This window comes from Mus musculus, chromosome 5 (assembly GCF_000001635.26).
Source record: "Mus musculus strain C57BL/6J chromosome 5, GRCm38.p6 C57BL/6J".
Classification (NCBI taxonomy): domain Eukaryota; kingdom Metazoa; phylum Chordata; class Mammalia; order Rodentia; family Muridae; genus Mus; species Mus musculus.
This window is the reverse complement of record NC_000071.6, coordinates 75,953,259-75,971,181: the sequence shown is the minus strand read 5'-3', so window position 1 is coordinate 75,971,181 and position 17,923 is coordinate 75,953,259. Positions and strand designations below refer to the sequence as shown.

The 17,923-nt window shown below is 43.7% G+C and overlaps 1 protein-coding gene across 3 annotated transcripts in view; it reads left to right on the top strand.

Moving 5' to 3' along the window:
- Kdr (kinase insert domain protein receptor) overlaps positions 1-17,923 on the top strand; it is a 46,246-nt gene that overhangs the window by 7,891 nt on the left and 20,432 nt on the right. For 2 of the 3 annotated variants that reach the window (NM_010612.3, XM_011240817.3), the window contains exons 4-15: positions 2,321-2,451; positions 2,693-2,861; positions 3,371-3,510; positions 4,658-4,835; positions 6,243-6,357; positions 6,444-6,607; positions 8,316-8,472; positions 9,337-9,448; positions 10,364-10,472; positions 11,724-12,065; positions 14,072-14,218; positions 14,897-15,028. In NM_010612.3, the coding sequence (NP_034742.2) occupies positions 2,321-2,451; positions 2,693-2,861; positions 3,371-3,510; positions 4,658-4,835; positions 6,243-6,357; positions 6,444-6,607; positions 8,316-8,472; positions 9,337-9,448; positions 10,364-10,472; positions 11,724-12,065; positions 14,072-14,218; positions 14,897-15,028 (1,896 nt within the window). Of the gene's footprint in view, positions 1-2,320; positions 2,452-2,692; positions 2,862-3,370; positions 3,511-4,657; positions 4,836-6,242; positions 6,358-6,443; positions 6,608-8,315; positions 8,473-9,336; positions 9,449-10,363; positions 10,473-11,723; positions 13,818-14,071; positions 14,219-14,896; positions 15,029-17,923 lie in introns of those variants that run through there. The other variant, NM_001363216.1, reaches the window with a different exon arrangement.

Here is a 17,923-nt window from a genome sequence, read left to right as displayed (position 1 = left end):
AGTTACAGAGCCACCACGTGGGTGCTGGGCACTGAACCCAGGTCCTCTGCAGGAGCAGCCAGTGCTTCCATCTGCTAGGCCATCTCTCCAGCCCTGAGTTGCATTATATTTGACACAGGCATACAATGTTGTATTTCTTTCAGAGAAGGATGGATCTATACAAGTATTTTATTTATTCATCTGTATGTACCCCTACGTCTCCGGGAATTTGAGACGGGTGAAAATGACTTTAAGGTTTTTTATTTCCTGAAAGCCACTCACCAGGCAGGAAGGTTCTTTACCGGGGCACCAACCACCCTTGCATATCTACACTTCCATTCAGTAGGGTCAGTGTATGGAAGACCAGACGCCATATCCAAATATCCCATGATGCTCTTGAGCTTCTCAGTGGTTGTCTATTCTTTTTGCTCCGGGTAAGCCAAGTATACCACAGAGTTCTGTGCCTCCCCTCCTCACCCTGCAGAGCTGAGGGAGGCAAGGCTCAGTCAGACCTTGGAGAATGCCTGGCTCCTTTTGATCTCGCAGTCTTGGGAGACGTGGCTCTCTCAGAAGATTGCAAGGATTTCCTGCTCTCAGCCTGTCTGGAAATGCTTCAAGATGAGCTTCTCCTCCAGTATCTTGATACTTCCTTCTCCCCGAGTCAGGAAACCTGGAGACATGAGAAAAGTCATTTCGTGGCTTACAATAAATGTTTTATTTTGGGAGGATGCGTGGTTGTTTGGTATTCTTTTGTTTACTTCCCCTTTAGGGTTACTGAAATAGCTTACGGCATAGCTTTAGTCTTAAGTCAAGAGGTGAATTTAGCTTCTCAAGGCTTGCTCATGAACTATTCCATTACCATGTCCATGGAGGAGAGGCAGGAGCAACAAGCACTGGTTTCCAGCACTGTCTGCTTGTATCCTTGGTGCCTCTGGATATACCATAAAATTCTGCTCCTGCCTCAGCTTAGGTTTCAGAGTTGAGCTATTCAAGAGTTTGCTCATGAAATTTAACAACAGGAAAAAAAGCATTGAATGTAGTATTCCCAGTGGATAGGTCTTTAGCGTCCCCTCTTACTTCCTCAGTCCTCTGACCCATCTAGCGGTGGATGGAGCCAGGAAGCTGGCCTTCGCTGTGCAGGATAATGGTGATGGCATGTGGGGAGTGAAGTTTGCTGCATTGCTCTGCTTTCCAGCTGGGAAGGAAATCAGGTTTCTGCTGTTGAAAGGAATTAGTTACTCTTCTTCCCTTTGGTTTCATTAACTCTTTCTTCACCTCTGAAAAGGCTTGATCAGATGTGTGGGGGTTAGGAGGTGAGGTGTTATCTCTGGGATTTCAAGTAGTGGCTCCAGACCATGTGTTCTGTCTCTAGGGGATGAAGTTACTCCCAGACATGTATTAAAACTGTATGAATGATGTCTGAAAGATATCAAAACTTCTCTGGCTTTCATCTCAATCTTTGGAATTGTGTTTTTCCTAATACTTATTGTCATAGATATGAATAAGTGCTAAATCTTGAACTAAATGTAGTGGCTATGAAACATTACTTTATAAAGACTCTTATCTACAGTCCTCACAGACTTAAGATTATTATAAAAACCATTCTTCTGAATTACTGAATCATCTGAAATAAAAAACAATCAAATCATTGTTATTTTCTCTTAGTTTAAAGATCCTATTTTTTTTTTTTTAGTCATTTACATTACTTTCCTAATGGAAAACCATGAACTTTTATCATCATAAAACTCAGAGTTTAAGTGTATGGTCTTAAATGAAATCTTTTATTTTATGTAAAAATAATCTATTAGGCCGGGCGGTGGTGGCACAAGCCTTTAATCCCAGCACTTGGGAGACAGAGGCAGACGAATCTCTGAGTTCGAGGACAGCCTGGTCTACAGAGTGAGTTCCAGGACAGCCAGGGCTATACAGAGAAAGCCTGTCTCAAAAAACAAACAAACAAACAAACAAACAAACAAAAAAACAAAAAAATCTATTAAAGCATGGACTATTAAAATAGATTCTGCCTGGTAATATTCCATGTAGAAGAAGCTAAGTTATTTTGTTGGAATCTTTCTTCACTTTCTCTCTGTCTGTCTGTCTGTGTCTCTCTGTCTCTCTGTTTCTCTGTCTGTCTGTTTCTGTCTCTGTGTGTATGTGTTTCTCTGCCCTCCTCGATCACATCTTTAGAGCCAGATAGCTATGTGCAGACTAGCCTGTGGATGTCCGCATTCATGCAAGTTGTCAATGATAGCCATTCTGTCATTCAATTAGAGTTCATGGACCCAAAGACTACTTAACTTTCCTGCTAATAATTCACTAGGAGAATTCCCTCTTCTTCTAGATTACAGATCACCATTCATCGCCTCTGTCAGTGACCAGCATGGCATCGTGTACATCACCGAGAACAAGAACAAAACTGTGGTGATCCCCTGCCGAGGGTCGATTTCAAACCTCAATGTGTCTCTTTGCGCTGTGAGTTACCTCGTTTTCAGTCACTGCATCCATTTCCATAGCTGTAAGCCTTTTTTTGGAGATGAGCTTCCCACTTTCAATATCATGCCAACAGTGAATTACAAAGCTCCCATAGGGAGGGTCAACAGCACATTAAAAGTCAAACCAACTTATGTTCTTGAAAGTAATATGTTCCTTCATTGGCCGTTGAATTTAGACAGTGCTGGGTTAAATATTTGTTGTCTCTCTGTTTGCTAATCAGAGGTATCCAGAAAAGAGATTTGTTCCGGATGGAAACAGAATTTCCTGGGACAGCGAGATAGGCTTTACTCTCCCCAGTTACATGATCAGCTATGCCGGCATGGTCTTCTGTGAGGCAAAGATCAATGATGAAACCTATCAGTCTATCATGTACATAGTTGTGGTTGTAGGTAAGTGGATATCTCCTTTCCATATTATTAATATCATACAATAAAGAGTAGCTTTCTACGTGAGTATCCTGGCGAGCAAGGTGTAGGGTAAAAGGCAAGGGATATGGAAAAAGATACTAGCATAGATTATGGTTAACTTTTTCCTAATACTCTTCTTCACCAGACAAACTATTGCAACTGGGGTTTCTCCTCTCTTGTCAAGACCAAGAATGAAAAAAGTTCCAGTAGAGGAGCTCATTTTGTGAAAATTCAATATTGAGAGCACAGCTTGGCACCAGGCCTTTTAATTGTATCTAGACTTTATTATTCACTGGGTTACTACAGCATTTTTGAAATGCTGAAGATAGAGATTTGTAAATCACTATAAACCGCTTTCCGAAAGCCATCAAGAAGCAGTGTGGTCCCTGAGGAAAATGATGTCACACGCTCTGCGCCACTTAAAAGATGTGTGCCAAGTCCTAGATTTCTTTTCCATCTTACTTTCTGTTTTTATCATTTGCTTGCTCCAGGATATAGGATTTATGATGTGATTCTGAGCCCCCCGCATGAAATTGAGCTATCTGCCGGAGAAAAACTTGTCTTAAATTGTACAGCGAGAACAGAGCTCAATGTGGGGCTTGATTTCACCTGGCACTCTCCACCTTCAAAGGTAACACTGACAACTCAAAGCCTGAGTACTTGGATGATAAGTCCTAATGAAGTTTTCTTAAGAGATATAGGGTCCTCTCTGGTCAGATAAACTATTAAGACTTTAAAACACACACACTCACACACACACACACACACACACACACACACACACACACTCACACACACACAACTTGTATACACTTATACATACATACACACACACACACACACACACACACTCATACATACAAACATACACACTCATACATACAAATACACATACACACTGGGTGATGGTGGTGCACACCTTTAATCCCAGCACTTGGGAGGCAGAGGCAGGCGGATTTCTGAGTTTGAGGCCAGCCTGGTCTACAAAGTGAGTTCCAGGACAGCCAGGACTATACAGAGAAACCCTGTCTCCAAACAAAAAAACAAACAAAAAATATACATACACACACTCAGACATACAAACACATGCACTCATACATACAAATACACATACACACACTCATACATACAAACACACACTCATATATGCACACACACACCTGACACATACACAAACATACAAACACACATTCACACAAACAACTAACATACACTCATACATACAGACATACACACTTATTCATACAAACACCCACTCACACATACAAACACACACACACACACACACACACACACACTCTAGTGCATCTACACTTTCATATAGGACGATGACAGACTGCATAGCACCCATGAAAAGGTGTTATGCTGGGAGACCCAACCCACACTGCTGCAGTTGTCCTGTGCATATTGGTCCTGACTAGGGTCTTAATCTTTTGACATTACTCTACTTCTGTGTTCTCTAAAGCCCTTGATCTATTTTTCCCATTAAGAGGTGACCTAGGTTATATTTCTCTTTAACCAGTTGTATTTGATTCCACACTCTACACACACCTCATTTTCATTAGGTGAAGAAGGCCTCAGCATCCTTCCTCAACTCCACCTTTTTCAACTTCCACTCATTTTGCCTGAATCCCAGTATACATGTGGTGTTTACAGTCTCTATTATTAATAGCCGTGTTCACCAGGGGACAGGGTTTGGTTCCGTGGGTCTTTAGGAGCTATTGGACAGTGCTCTGCTGGGACGTGAACATTTACTAGACTCTGTTTTTGCTTCTCAGTCTCATCATAAGAAGATTGTAAACCGGGATGTGAAACCCTTTCCTGGGACTGTGGCGAAGATGTTTTTGAGCACCTTGACAATAGAAAGTGTGACCAAGAGTGACCAAGGGGAATACACCTGTGTAGCGTCCAGTGGACGGATGATCAAGAGAAATAGAACATTTGTCCGAGTTCACAGTAAGCGACCATCTTCTTGATAATACACTGTGCCTGGGGGAGAGAGATGTCTTACAGCAATGTAGGTTAGTACCTTGTTCATTTACAAGGTACTTTTGAGTTCTTGTTAATGAGGGCACAAGACCTAGAGATCAACAGCATACCTTTAGAGTCAGGGACATGGGTTCAAAATCTCAACTTTAAAATGATACATGGTAAGTGCTCACTAGGTCCTATTTGTTATGGCCGTTTCTGAGATTATAGTTATTATTGTAAGTGGAGTGTTAGCAAATACGAGGACATGTTTTTAAAGACGTTAGTTTACCATAAGGAAGGCTAAGGGGCTTAGTTAAGTAATCGTGAACTTCCCAAACTGGGGAAACCCAGATTCAGTGCTTTCTGTGTAGATGAATCACCCGATTTTTCAGTTATACCCTATCATTCATGTAAATGTCTCAGTCAAGATAATTTGTGCATACTAGAGCTCTAGCTTGTGCCTCTATAGGATTACCTTGTAATTCACATGTTTGCGATGTCAAAGTCTTGCACACGCTAGGCAAGTGATCTATCATCAAGCTACTGTAAGGAAGTGAAGGGAGAAGAGGGGAGTACAGTTAGGAGGTTGATAGTTCGAATCCAGGTGAGAGATGGTGGAAGACTTGGACGAGGATGTGTGTGTGTGTGTGTGTGTGTGTGTGTGTGTGTGTGTGTGTGTGTGTTGGTGGGGGTGAGTAAGAAGAAACAGGATCTTGGGTATATTATGAGGTGTAATCAGAAGTACTTACTGGTTGATTCATTGTCAGTGAAAAAGTAGAGATGATTTGAGGTTTAACACAAGCAACTGAACAGTGGTATCACTAAATGAAGGGGACTAGATGGGCTACGGAGAACAGCATTGAGTGTGTTCCTTTGGTGATGCCCATTAAACATCCAGGTGGAGATGTTTGATATATGCAAACCTGGAACCCAGAGAAGTCAGGCTGGGGCTGAAAGTTTGTATTTGGAACTGATGCTTTAATTCCCCTCTTCTGAGACTAGACAAAAGAGGGAATTTGTAGAGAGAGAAGGTCTGAGGAGTGTTGGGACAATCAACACGCAGAGTTGGGTAGAGGGTGTCATGGGAGCCGAGGGTAAGGAATGGGCACTAGTCTGGGAGTGGGGGTCAGTGGTGGTAGTGAAGGCTGTGTGGAGGATAGAATGCTCAAGGCTCATGAGAGAGCACTAGTGAGTTGACAATGTTGACAAAACCTAGAATGTGTGTGTGTGTGAGCTGAAATGTGACTGTTGTGGATAGTGTGGGAACTCTCAGGATGGCAGTACATACATGTATCCCAAGTCTACCTTTTTCACTTTTTAAAAAATCCAAACCAAAGGGACATTTACAGGAACTTGGCATTTATGAGAACCACTGCTTTCATTTTCTTCTAGCAAAGCCTTTTATTGCTTTCGGTAGTGGGATGAAATCTTTGGTGGAAGCCACAGTGGGCAGTCAAGTCCGAATCCCTGTGAAGTATCTCAGTTACCCAGCTCCTGATATCAAATGGTAACTACTGGAAATAAAAGCAAAGCATTGATTCAAATGAGGTCAAATCCTTCTATTGCACTACCTCCTGGGATTGTCTCCCTTAGGTACAGAAATGGAAGGCCCATTGAGTCCAACTACACAATGATTGTTGGCGATGAACTCACCATCATGGAAGTGACTGAAAGAGATGCAGGAAACTACACGGTCATCCTCACCAACCCCATTTCAATGGAGAAACAGAGCCACATGGTCTCTCTGGTTGTGAATGGTGAGTCCATTCAGTGTCTCCTCTGCCAAAAGTTTGCTAGGGAAGAGAAAGAGTGCATCTTCATGCATCTCCCATCATTCTATTGTCTCCTGTTATGTCATCTGCATCATTAATGGGGCCAATGCATTAAGAAAATGAGAAATGACCCAGGGAGGTGGATTTGAAATGAGATGTGGTCTGGCATCCTGTGGGCCATGCTTCCTTGATAACTCATGTGAAGGTTCTGTTGGTGGTCACCTGCAAGGTGAGAGGAGATAGTACCCCCTAACCAAATGCCTCTGGGCTCACTCAAAGCTTTGTGAGCTCCTGTTGCTCCTGTCTACAAAGCTATATAGAATGAAGACTTAGGAGACCCTCCTCGTGTTTTGTGTGATGTTTTAGTCTGAAGATTTAGATGCTTGATACAGAACTCCACACAGGAGACCTGTGGAGTCCAGGATCACTGAATAACTTGCTGTCCACAGTCAGAGGTCATACTTAGAGTCTGTCCAGGAAAGCCAGGAAAGACTGTAAGCTTTTGATTTAAGAGTGTTTTAAACTTTACTTTCCCAGACTGAATGTTATAATTAAGTATTTGAGTTCAAGGTAGAAAGGTGCCACGGTCAGGTGAGTGTAGCAGGTACAGGACTGACTTAAAGTGTCTTTCTTACAGGACTTCCTTAGAATCTTCATAGGCTAATGGCTATTGTCTTCTCTGATGGGAGAGACAAGAGTATCTGGCATTTAGCTAGATTATTTGACTACAGCACTTTTCTCCCCCAGTAAATAGATTAATATTTTGCTCCAAACACAGAGGCATGCTGCTGGTGTAACTCTTTGTTCTTCTTACTGGCACCACACATTAAAACGTCAAGCAATTGTCTCAGTCCAGGAACGTACTGCCCACGCGTCTCGATCCTCCTCTGTGTATCTTCTGAGCATGGCTTCGTTTCTTTTTTCCTCTAGGGAGTATTTTTTAAAGATAACAGGTTCTGGGAAGGCTGCTTAGAAGCAGCATGGATAAAGGGGATGCAAGAGAGGGGAGGACGGCAGAAGCTGATTAAATACAGGGAAAAGAAGAAAATAATCGGGCAGCAAAGACAGAGAGGCAGACAGGGGGCAACCCCATCTCTCCACTTCACCAAGTCACCACTTTCAGTACACCCCAGCATTTCCCTTGCTGTGTGTGATACATACAGAAGCCAAGCTTCTGTTCCAAAGCCTGTGTCTACCTTTGTCCAGGATCTTGCTATATATGAACTGCTATATATGATGCCCTTGGGCAAATCTTTTAATATTTTCCCATTTCCTCTCATGTGTAAGGTGAAAGTCATAGCCATGATAACGAGAACTGAAAGTCAGCGTGGAGCACCTCAGCAAGACTGGGCATACAATAAATGTCTTTGCTGCATCATTCCAACTGCTTTCTCTCTGTACCTTCTCACCCCCTTCTTGCTGGGCTGTAGGGCATGGAGAACAACATCTCTCATGTAAGAGCGAGAGAGTGTCGCACAGGAATGTATAGCTGGCCTGAAGTCACTCGGCTTATCAGGGTTTTAGGGTTATGAGAGCCTAAGAGTTCGGGTCTTCTGTGTCCAAGTCTAGATGTCCTTCAGAAAAGCAAGCAGAAGCAAAATCATATGAGTACATAAGGCAGATCTGGTTGCTGAAATCCCCTCTATTCCTCAAAGCAATCGGGCAGTTCACAGGTTGTCTTTTCTATCTCCAGTCCCACCCCAGATCGGTGAGAAAGCCTTGATCTCGCCTATGGATTCCTACCAGTATGGGACCATGCAGACATTGACATGCACAGTCTACGCCAACCCTCCCCTGCACCACATCCAGTGGTACTGGCAGCTAGAAGAAGCCTGCTCCTACAGACCCGGGTGAGTGGGGCTGTGGGCTCTGTTTCACTTGCCATCGTGCGTCCCTTCTTGCCAAGCCATGCCAGGGTTCCGTCGAAACCCGGAAGGCTGTCTCCAAGGTTACCCCTTCAGTGGTACTTGGACTCATTCCCCCGTATCCCACTATGCGAGTCAGCTCTTTCTCCTTAGTTAGCCCTGGTGGATTCCTCTCCAAAGGGATACTACTTGCTGCGTTTGCTAGATGCCAATCATCGGATCATCTTCTGTCTGTGGACTGCAGAGGACCACACTGCTCCTCCTTATCTGTGGGAATGTCCATCTCTCAGAGGAAGTGCTGGTGGATGCGAGGCAGTGATAAACCTAGCCCAGGCCTCGAGAGTCTCAGGCCCAGGCTTATCAAGGTCTACCACAAGTGCAGACATCCTTAGGGAAAACAACAGCCACCACCTTCAACCTACCACCCCAAGCATTCCACTTCCTGTTGTTGTTTTTGAAATAGCAAACCCGAGTTTCTTCCTCTGCTGCTGGCCATTTCCTAAACAAAAGCCCGCAGTCGGTCCGTCCCAGAGAGGTGACTTTTAAGAAGCCCCAATGGCTTCCAAGTTTCCTTACCTTCCTTTGAACTAAGTGAGCTTGAATTGTCTTGTCGATCCAATTTATGAATGGAGACTTGTTCCCAGAATAGCTGCTTCCCTCCTGTATCCTCAGGACCTTCGCACTGTTGTGTATAGGCATCTATTTTTAATTGGCGCCAAGTTCTGCGAAGTGTTCGAGTGTGTCGAGGGTTATCACTAGGAACGTGATAACCAGAGGCTGACCCTTTCCGGCACTCCTGAACGAGAGAGAAGTCAAATCTTGACATGCTGCGCTTTCTCCCTCTTCCAGCCAAACAAGCCCGTATGCTTGTAAAGAATGGAGACACGTGGAGGATTTCCAGGGGGGAAACAAGATCGAAGTCACCAAAAACCAATATGCCCTGATTGAAGGAAAAAACAAAGTGAGCTTAAACTTTTTGAGTTTGATTCTCTCTCTAATTCTTATCTCTGAATAGAAGGCGGTACAATAACATGCAAAGGTATATCAAAGGTATATTGGAGGCTAATAATCGGTATGTGTGATGTCATCTATAACATCCAAGTTACAGAGTCAACCTAGGTAGATCAAGAAAGTGTGAGTTACACACACACACACACACACACACACACACACATACCCCTTCAATCTTAAAGAGGAACAAACTTATGCCATTTGCAGAAAGATGAGATCATCACATGAAGCAAAATAAGTTCGACTTAGCAATGCACATATGATTTTCCTACATACGAGTCAAGATAAAATAAAAGACATCGGAGGTAGAGAAGACTATTTGGGAAGAGGAGAGGGATCATTTGGAGTGGAGTGGGGGAAGACAGAATCATTGGGAGTGGATATAATCTAATATATTATATACATGTATAAAAATGTCCTAATAAAACCTGCTATTTTGCACAATTAATATCTACTAATGTAAAAGGAGAAGGGGAACCCCCACAGTACCCATAGCTTACTAGCAGTTCATGGAAGAGAAATGAAGCACATAATACCATGTAGTGTATACACTTGTTGTAAAGTAATTCTGACTCTGCACATGAAAAAGGAAAAGTGTCAGTTATGTTCATTCATTAAAGTGAATCCTTGAGGATTTCCAAAGCACTTTTGCACCCCCTGTCTAACTGCCTGGTTAGAGCTGTTTACCTTTGCCAATGGGCAGGGTGTACCATGAATGGCAAAGGCAGTTCTTAGCAGCTGTGGGTGCTGATGAACGGTCAGTCTCAGTGTGTGTGTGTGTGTGTGTGTGTGTGTGTGTGTGTGTGTTTGCGCGCACACATGTTCAGCCTGCATTGTTCATGGCTTGGGTCTTGTACGTTCACAGACTGTAAGTACGCTGGTCATCCAAGCTGCCAACGTGTCAGCGTTGTACAAATGTGAAGCCATCAACAAAGCGGGACGAGGAGAGAGGGTCATCTCCTTCCATGTGATCAGTGAGTAGAGAACTCTTTAGAGGGTGGGGCGGGGCACCCTCAGAAAGTGGGTGCTAATAAGTTGTGAGGTCCTCGGTTGTCTTTGAAATTTGTGCAAGTGGTGTGGTGTGTAGCTAGGACTTGACGGTAATGCATTAAATCTGCTCATGCAGGCCCCGGGCTCGTGTGAGAGTTCATGTGCTATCCTATCACTGGTCAGAGAAGGTTTCCACTTGTGCTTTAAGCCTCAAGTCCCATGTTGGGTGTTGTCTTAGTCAGGGTTTCTATTCCTGCACAAACATCATGACCAAGAAGCAAGTTGGGGAGGAAAGGGTTTATTCAGCTTACACTTCCACACTGCTTTTCATCACCAAAGGAAGTCAAGACTGGAACTCTAGCAGGGCAGAAAGCAGGAGCTGATGCAGAGGCCATGGAGGGATGTTTCTTTCCTGGCTTGCTTCCCCTGGCTTGCTCAGCTTGCTTTCTTATAGAACCCAAAAACTGCCAGTCCAGGGATGGTCCCACCCACAAGGGGCCCTCCCCCCTTGATCACTCATTGAGAAAATGCCCCACAGCTGGATCGCATGGAGGCACTTCCCCAACTGAAGCTCCTTTCTCTGTGATAACTCCAGCCTGTGTTAAGTTGACACCCCAAACCAGCCAGTACAGGTGTGGCTTGTCTTGCTTGCCAGAGTCAGTGTGATTCATGACTTGCTGGGGTTTGTGAAGTTATCTGTGGGTTTGTGATAGAACAGCACCAGGGCCGGGGCTTCTAGAGTATGGAAATGATGTGAAGTCACTGGCCTCTGCTTTTCTACACTCCAGAGTTTGTCGCTGCAGCCTAGTTTTATGGGTAAATTTAAGCTGATTGTACTGGCTCAGATATTTTAGTCTGAGGTAATTACTTGTAATAAATGTAGTTTTCATATCATGTATTAATAAGAAGGCATCATTAAAGATTCCATGTGGTGATTAAATGCCCTGCTTTAATCTTTTTGTTTGTTTTGTTGTTGTTGTTTTTTGTTTTTTTTTTTTCATCTTGGAAACCATATCTAGAACTCAAAGTCAAATGCAGTGAATACTTGGGGAAAATTAATTTCACATTTCCAAATAATACATTTTGCAAAATGAATTGTCTGATTTGGGTCTGTCTTTGTAGTAATGACTTGGGACTGCGAGAGCTGTTTCTTAGTTCATCATAGCAGCAAGAAGACAATTGTGTCATGCACCAACTTAAGTTAACTATCCACTAACTATGGCTTTACATTTCAGGGGGTCCTGAAATTACTGTGCAACCTGCTGCCCAGCCAACTGAGCAGGAGAGTGTGTCCCTGTTGTGCACTGCAGACAGAAATACGTTTGAGAACCTCACGTGGTACAAGCTTGGCTCACAGGCAACATCGGTCCACATGGGCGAATCACTCACACCAGTTTGCAAGAACTTGGATGCTCTTTGGAAACTGAATGGCACCATGTTTTCTAACAGCACAAATGACATCTTGATTGTGGCATTTCAGAATGCCTCTCTGCAGGACCAAGGCGACTATGTTTGCTCTGCTCAAGATAAGAAGACCAAGAAAAGACATTGCCTGGTCAAACAGCTCATCATCCTAGGTATGGAGGCATCCCTGGGTGACAGAATTGCAATGCCTTAAATGCAGTGTGTTTGAGTGTTGTAGTAGGCTGGCACACTCCTGGAAGCAGAGCAAAGCTAACAGTGGTGAGGTAAGACATTAAAATTAGAAGACAGCTTGACTCTTTCTAGCCTTTAAGATGATGTCACTACTAGTATGTGCAAGGGATTAGCTTAAATCCAGAGAACTTCCTGTGGCATCCCTGGACATTCAGATGATTACAGTTAGCACATGTGTGTAATACTATTAGCAAAGAGAGGGTCAGAAGCTCAAAGTGATGACCCAGAAGGAGAGGGTGAGACTATAGGCAAATACCGGGTGGTCGTGCCATTGTGGTGTCTCCAACTCCTGGGGATAAAAATTGATCTTTGCTTGCTTACTGCCGTAATTTTAGTCAGAGAACACACTGGCACATACAAGGTGGTCAATGGGATACCTGCTTCATGAAAAGTGTGATGAGGGTCTGAATTTAAGATCTAGAAGATTCCACGGAAGGGGTGCCACACTCATTGCCTGTACTCCTCTGGTAGCCTATGTGGTCTGCAGTAGGTGAAGTTCAGTGAGATAAGTTTGGGATTAGAAAAAAAAAACTTTCACATTTCCTGTGGGGATGCTAGCCTGTCTTGTCTAACCTTGTACTTTGCACAAAACCTAGGCAATCTCTGCTCTGAGGATATCTGGTGAGTTTAGGAGGCATCTCTGTGCTTTTTTCCTGCCATTTTCTCCTTTCTTTGTTGTGCTCTCTGAGGTTCTCGTGATGTGCATCTTCTCTGGTTTATAGTGTGAGAAAGGTGAACTGCCCAGGCTAACTAATCTACATCAACATTTTACATGAATATCATTTTTAAGTGCTTTGGCTTATCTGAGGGGGTGTTTGAAAATAGATGCTAACATATGATTGTTATTAAAAAGAAACTTGGGGACAGAAGGACAGATGTTTCTGAGTGAAGTTGTTCCCAAGACCCTAGAGATCACACCACACATAGGACCCGTTATATCAGGTTAACAGTAGCTGATCCAGATGAGGGCAAGTTTAGAAGGGAGCTCTGGGCTTAGCCATGACCAGGAAGTTTCCTATCACAGTCAGTGGGTATGCTTCTATAAGGATGCCTCTGTTGTTTCCAAAACTCTGTTCTTGGAAGTAGGCCAGAGCCAAGTACACTTGTTTAAACTCTGATATATATAGTACATGGTGGAAATGACCACGTTCTGCTAAGTGTGGAAGAGATTCTCTCAACATGATTCTTCCTGATGCTCATCAATGTTTCTACTGCAGTTGGGTGATTTTCAGGAGCACGGTAAAGCTCAGGCTTTGCTGTCCATGTAGACAAATGGCCTTGGCTTTTCGTAGGATATTATTGTTTGGTTTGTGTTTGAGTGGAAACCACGAAGGAGTTTTAGGCCCATCAGACTCTACTATTATCTCAACCATTTACTTAGTTATAGGGTAAGGTGCTTAACCTGGACTGCAATCACATCACATAAAAATAAGGCTAATGGCGTGGCTCTCATTATATGTGACTGACAGTAAATATTAGAAATGATATAGTTATCCAAAGTTATGTAAGTCACTCCTTACATAATTGTCCTGAAGTTTTGTCTTTCCTAAGGGAAAACATGAATTTTACTCTTAGAGGCTACAACTTTCCAGAGAAGAAGTTACTCTTAGGGAAAGCCTTGTGGAATTGGAGGGAAATAAATCCTCTAACCTGAATAAAACCATCCCCAAAGATTCCCAAGTACTGTGTGATTTGCATGTGGGGTGGCTAATGTGAATATTTAAAAGCCTCTGTGTCTGTCTGAAGTGTCCTTTCTTATTTTGTTTGACTTCACTCATCCAACAGGGTTGCTGTTGCCAAGTTCGGTGTAGTTTGAGCTTGGTTTATTAATGGGCTCCTGCTTATGAGGTTTAGAACCGTTTAATAGTCACAGGACATGAAAGCTGTTTGAGCCGTGGGCTTTACAGTTTTCTTTTTATGTGCACAGAGCGCATGGCACCCATGATCACCGGAAATCTGGAGAATCAGACAACAACCATTGGCGAGACCATTGAAGTGACTTGCCCAGCATCTGGAAATCCTACCCCACACATTACATGGTTCAAAGACAACGAGACCCTGGTAGAAGATTCAGGTGAGTGAAACTTGTCTATTTCTCTGGTTGTAGAATTTTTCTGATGGATGCTAGGTAAGACTACCATCACTTATTGGCTTGTTTCAAAGTAGACAGAAGGCAGTATTTAGGGGACTCGAAGAAATGACTCAGTGAAATGCTTGCCGCACTAGCACAAGCACTGCATTCTCATCTCTAGAAGCCAGGTAGAAAGCTAGACTCAGCATCCTTCTGGAATCTCAGTACTAAGGGGCAGGGTGGGGGGATGGGAAGGCAAATGCCTCCTTGGAGTTCACTTGCCAGTCTAGCTGAGTCATCAAGCTACAGATTCAGAGAGAGAGAGAGAGAGAGAGAGAGAGAGAGAGAGAGAGAGAGAGCCTGTCGCCAAAGAATAAGGCAGAAAGCTATAAAGCAGCCACCTCACATTGACCTCTGGCCTCTATACACTTGCATGCCCTCCCGTGGAACACACAAATGTGGGTACAGGGTCTGGCTCATTTCAGAGTCACAAGCAGCTTGTTTGGAGTCCGGTTGAGTTTGCATGTAGATCCCATGGGAGAGCAGTCAGTAGTCAACCTTGTGCACCTCTTTAGAGTTAGGTAATGGTCTGAGATAAAGGGCAGCAACTAGTTTTTATTTTTAATGCCATGGACAAAGCATCCCATCAGAAATAAAGCAAGAATTTCCTTCTTCCTTTAGGCATTGTACTGAGAGATGGGAACCGGAACCTGACTATCCGCAGGGTGAGGAAGGAGGATGGAGGCCTCTACACCTGCCAGGCCTGCAATGTCCTTGGCTGTGCAAGAGCGGAGACGCTCTTCATAATAGAAGGTCAGTGTGATGTCATAGGCTCATCAGATGGTCTCTGGCAATTCGATCGCATTGGACATAGCTGCACATACTTTGAGTAGGATGCCTTGTGGGTGACTCATGGTGACACTGGTGGTTGTTAAGCCTCGTCTCTGAGATGTTCATTTAAGTGTCACACAAGTGTACATAGCCTGAAGGCAATTTTACACAATATTTTTCAGTGTACCTACCTTTTTTGACTGGGATCTGTCACATGAAATTAGGGGTCGGTGCTCAGAAAGTTTTAGATCTTATTCGTCTGTGAGGTCTGAGTTACGGTTTCTCCACGTGTTCTTTGTAATCTATCTTCAATGGCTCTGCGTCCTTTTAACCAGAAAGCAAAATTAGCACGCGCTTCAGTCTGTACCATATTTTCTGTCCACGTAGTCATCACTGTGAGAAAACTATTTGCCATGAGTAAGAAATGCCTTTCTGTTCCCGATTCTCACTTTGTTTGAATGGTTAACTCACAGAAATGACACTTCAATATATACCTGGGGAAAAATAGATTTGGTGTTGGGCATTGCTATTCAACTAGTGACAAGGATCAAAGGTTCAGGATTTTCCCCAGAGCAGAGACAAGATTCACTCATAAACAATAGATGATTAATAGGTGATTGCTTTTGTGATATGGACAATCCGGGGTTATAATTGAAATATGAAAGGAAACTTCGTTTCCCCTGGCTGTGCGTGTGCGAGAGAGTGTGTGTGTGTATGAGTGTGTTTTGTGTGTGTGTGTGTGTATGGGTGTGTTATGTGTGTGTGTGTGTATGATCGATATGAACCCTAACCTTTGTTTTTCAGTCAGTATTCTGTGTCAGAACATTTCATCTTCAGAAGAGCGTTCCTGGATCTTGTTTTTGTAATACACTAAGGGAACAATGTGACTCTATTGTGTGAGTGAAGGAGTGGTGTGCAAGGGGGTGACTCAGGGTGGTTAGAGAGGTAGGTTTGGCAGAATTCTAACATCTCCAAGTCTAAATGTTGGCCCCTTTCATCTGCCCAACTCACCATGTCCAGTGCTGCATCTAGAGCCACTAGCATGCTCTCAAATCTCTAAGATGGTTAGGATTCTATAAACTGCACCTGCAACTGAAGATGCCAAAGTGCATGGTAGTTCTGTCACTACCAAAGTGGTTCATGGCTTGGTGCCAAATCCAGGGAGGATGCACCCGCCAGTTCTCTCTGGTACTCTGCCTCCACCCACTAGCCATCTGCATTAGGTTATCATGCCTATGTGGGCACAGTGGCATAGATACTATGGAGACAGGAAAGGGGTGGGGGGGAGCGAGAGAGAGAGAGAGAGAGAGAGAGAGAGAGAGAGAGAGAGAGAGAGAGAGAGAGAGAGGAAGAGAGGAAGAGAGGAAGAGAGGAAGAGAGGAAGAGAGAGGAGAGGGTAGACATTGAATGCTTCTACAGAAGTTCAGCTGTCAGATGTTAATATGAGACTATTCACACATAAACTGATTGAGACCATTGAATCTTTGACCTTTCTTCTGTCTCTTACATGAGTAGGCTTTTAAGCCTTTACATACAGGTAGAACCATTACTTCTCTGGAAACATCAGAGAAACCAAATCCACTTACAGATGCACTCAGAGCTCACTCCCAACTGGTAACTCTTATTTTGCCAACTAATTAATTGCTTGTCTTCTGGCTTCTGGCTTCAAGCCTCCCAGCTTGAGGCTCATTTCAACTGACACTGCACAGTGTGAGTGGAGAGACTGAGACCCTAAGTGATAATTGTTTTCTCTTAATCACCTGGTGCTAAGCATTTGGTGCTGCGAGCCTCCTGCCCGTATCTCTCCACTTGGAATGTGTTCTGGAGAGCAACCTACAGTCTTACTTGCTAGCCTTTCCCTTGCTCCCTCCACACATAAGGCCTTTATCTTGGCGCTCTCTGTCTCTGCCTGTCTCTCTGTGTGAGTCTCTGTCTGTCTGTCTATCTGTCTATCTCTGTGTTCGTCTTTCTGTCTGCCTGCCTGCCTGCCTGCCTGTCTGTCTGTCTGTCTGTCTGTCTGTCTCTCCCTCTCTTTATTTCTGTGTCTCTCCCTCACCTATCCTTCCCTTCTCTGTCTTCCTCTCTTTTCTCCTCTTTCAGGCTTCTGCCACATAGGGACAAGGTGGTCAGCTCAATTTGGACAAATCCAGTATAACCCTTGAACAGACCACCAAGTTCCTGTATCTCACAGACAAGTAGCTTAACCTTTTAAGCCTTATTTCTTCATCTGAAAACTGAAGGTTACTGAAAAAATAAAGAAGGGCGCTATATTTAAAGTGAAGGGCGCTATATTTAAAGTGACCAGTGCATAGTAGGTGTGTGGTCACAAGTAGCTGTCTGCGCAAAGAGCTTTACTTATCTCCTTGTGTAGATTCCTAAACAATCAATTTTCCCATGCCACATAAGCAAAGATGTTGACTATCATCACAAAATCAGACTCAAGTACCCATGAATAGAAGTATATTTTTTCCTTAGAGTTCTCTCACCAGACACATCCCTATAATGTATCTCTTTTTTAAAATATTTTTATTACATATTTTCCTCAATTACATTTCCAATGCTATCTCCAAAGTCCCCCATACCCTCCCCCCCTTCCCTACCCAGCCATTCCCATTTTTTTGGCCCTGGCATTCCCCTGTACTGGGGCATATACAGTTTGCGTGTCCAATGGGCCTCTCTTTCCAGTGATGGCCGACTAGGCCATCTTTTGATACATATGCAGCTAGAGTCAAGAGCTCCGGGGTACTGGTTAGTTCATAATGTTGTTCCACCTATAGGGTTGCAGATCCCTTTAGCTCCTTGGGAACTTTCTCTAGCTCCTCCTTTGGGAGCCCTGTGATCCATCCAATAGCTGACTGAGCATCCACTTCTGTGTTT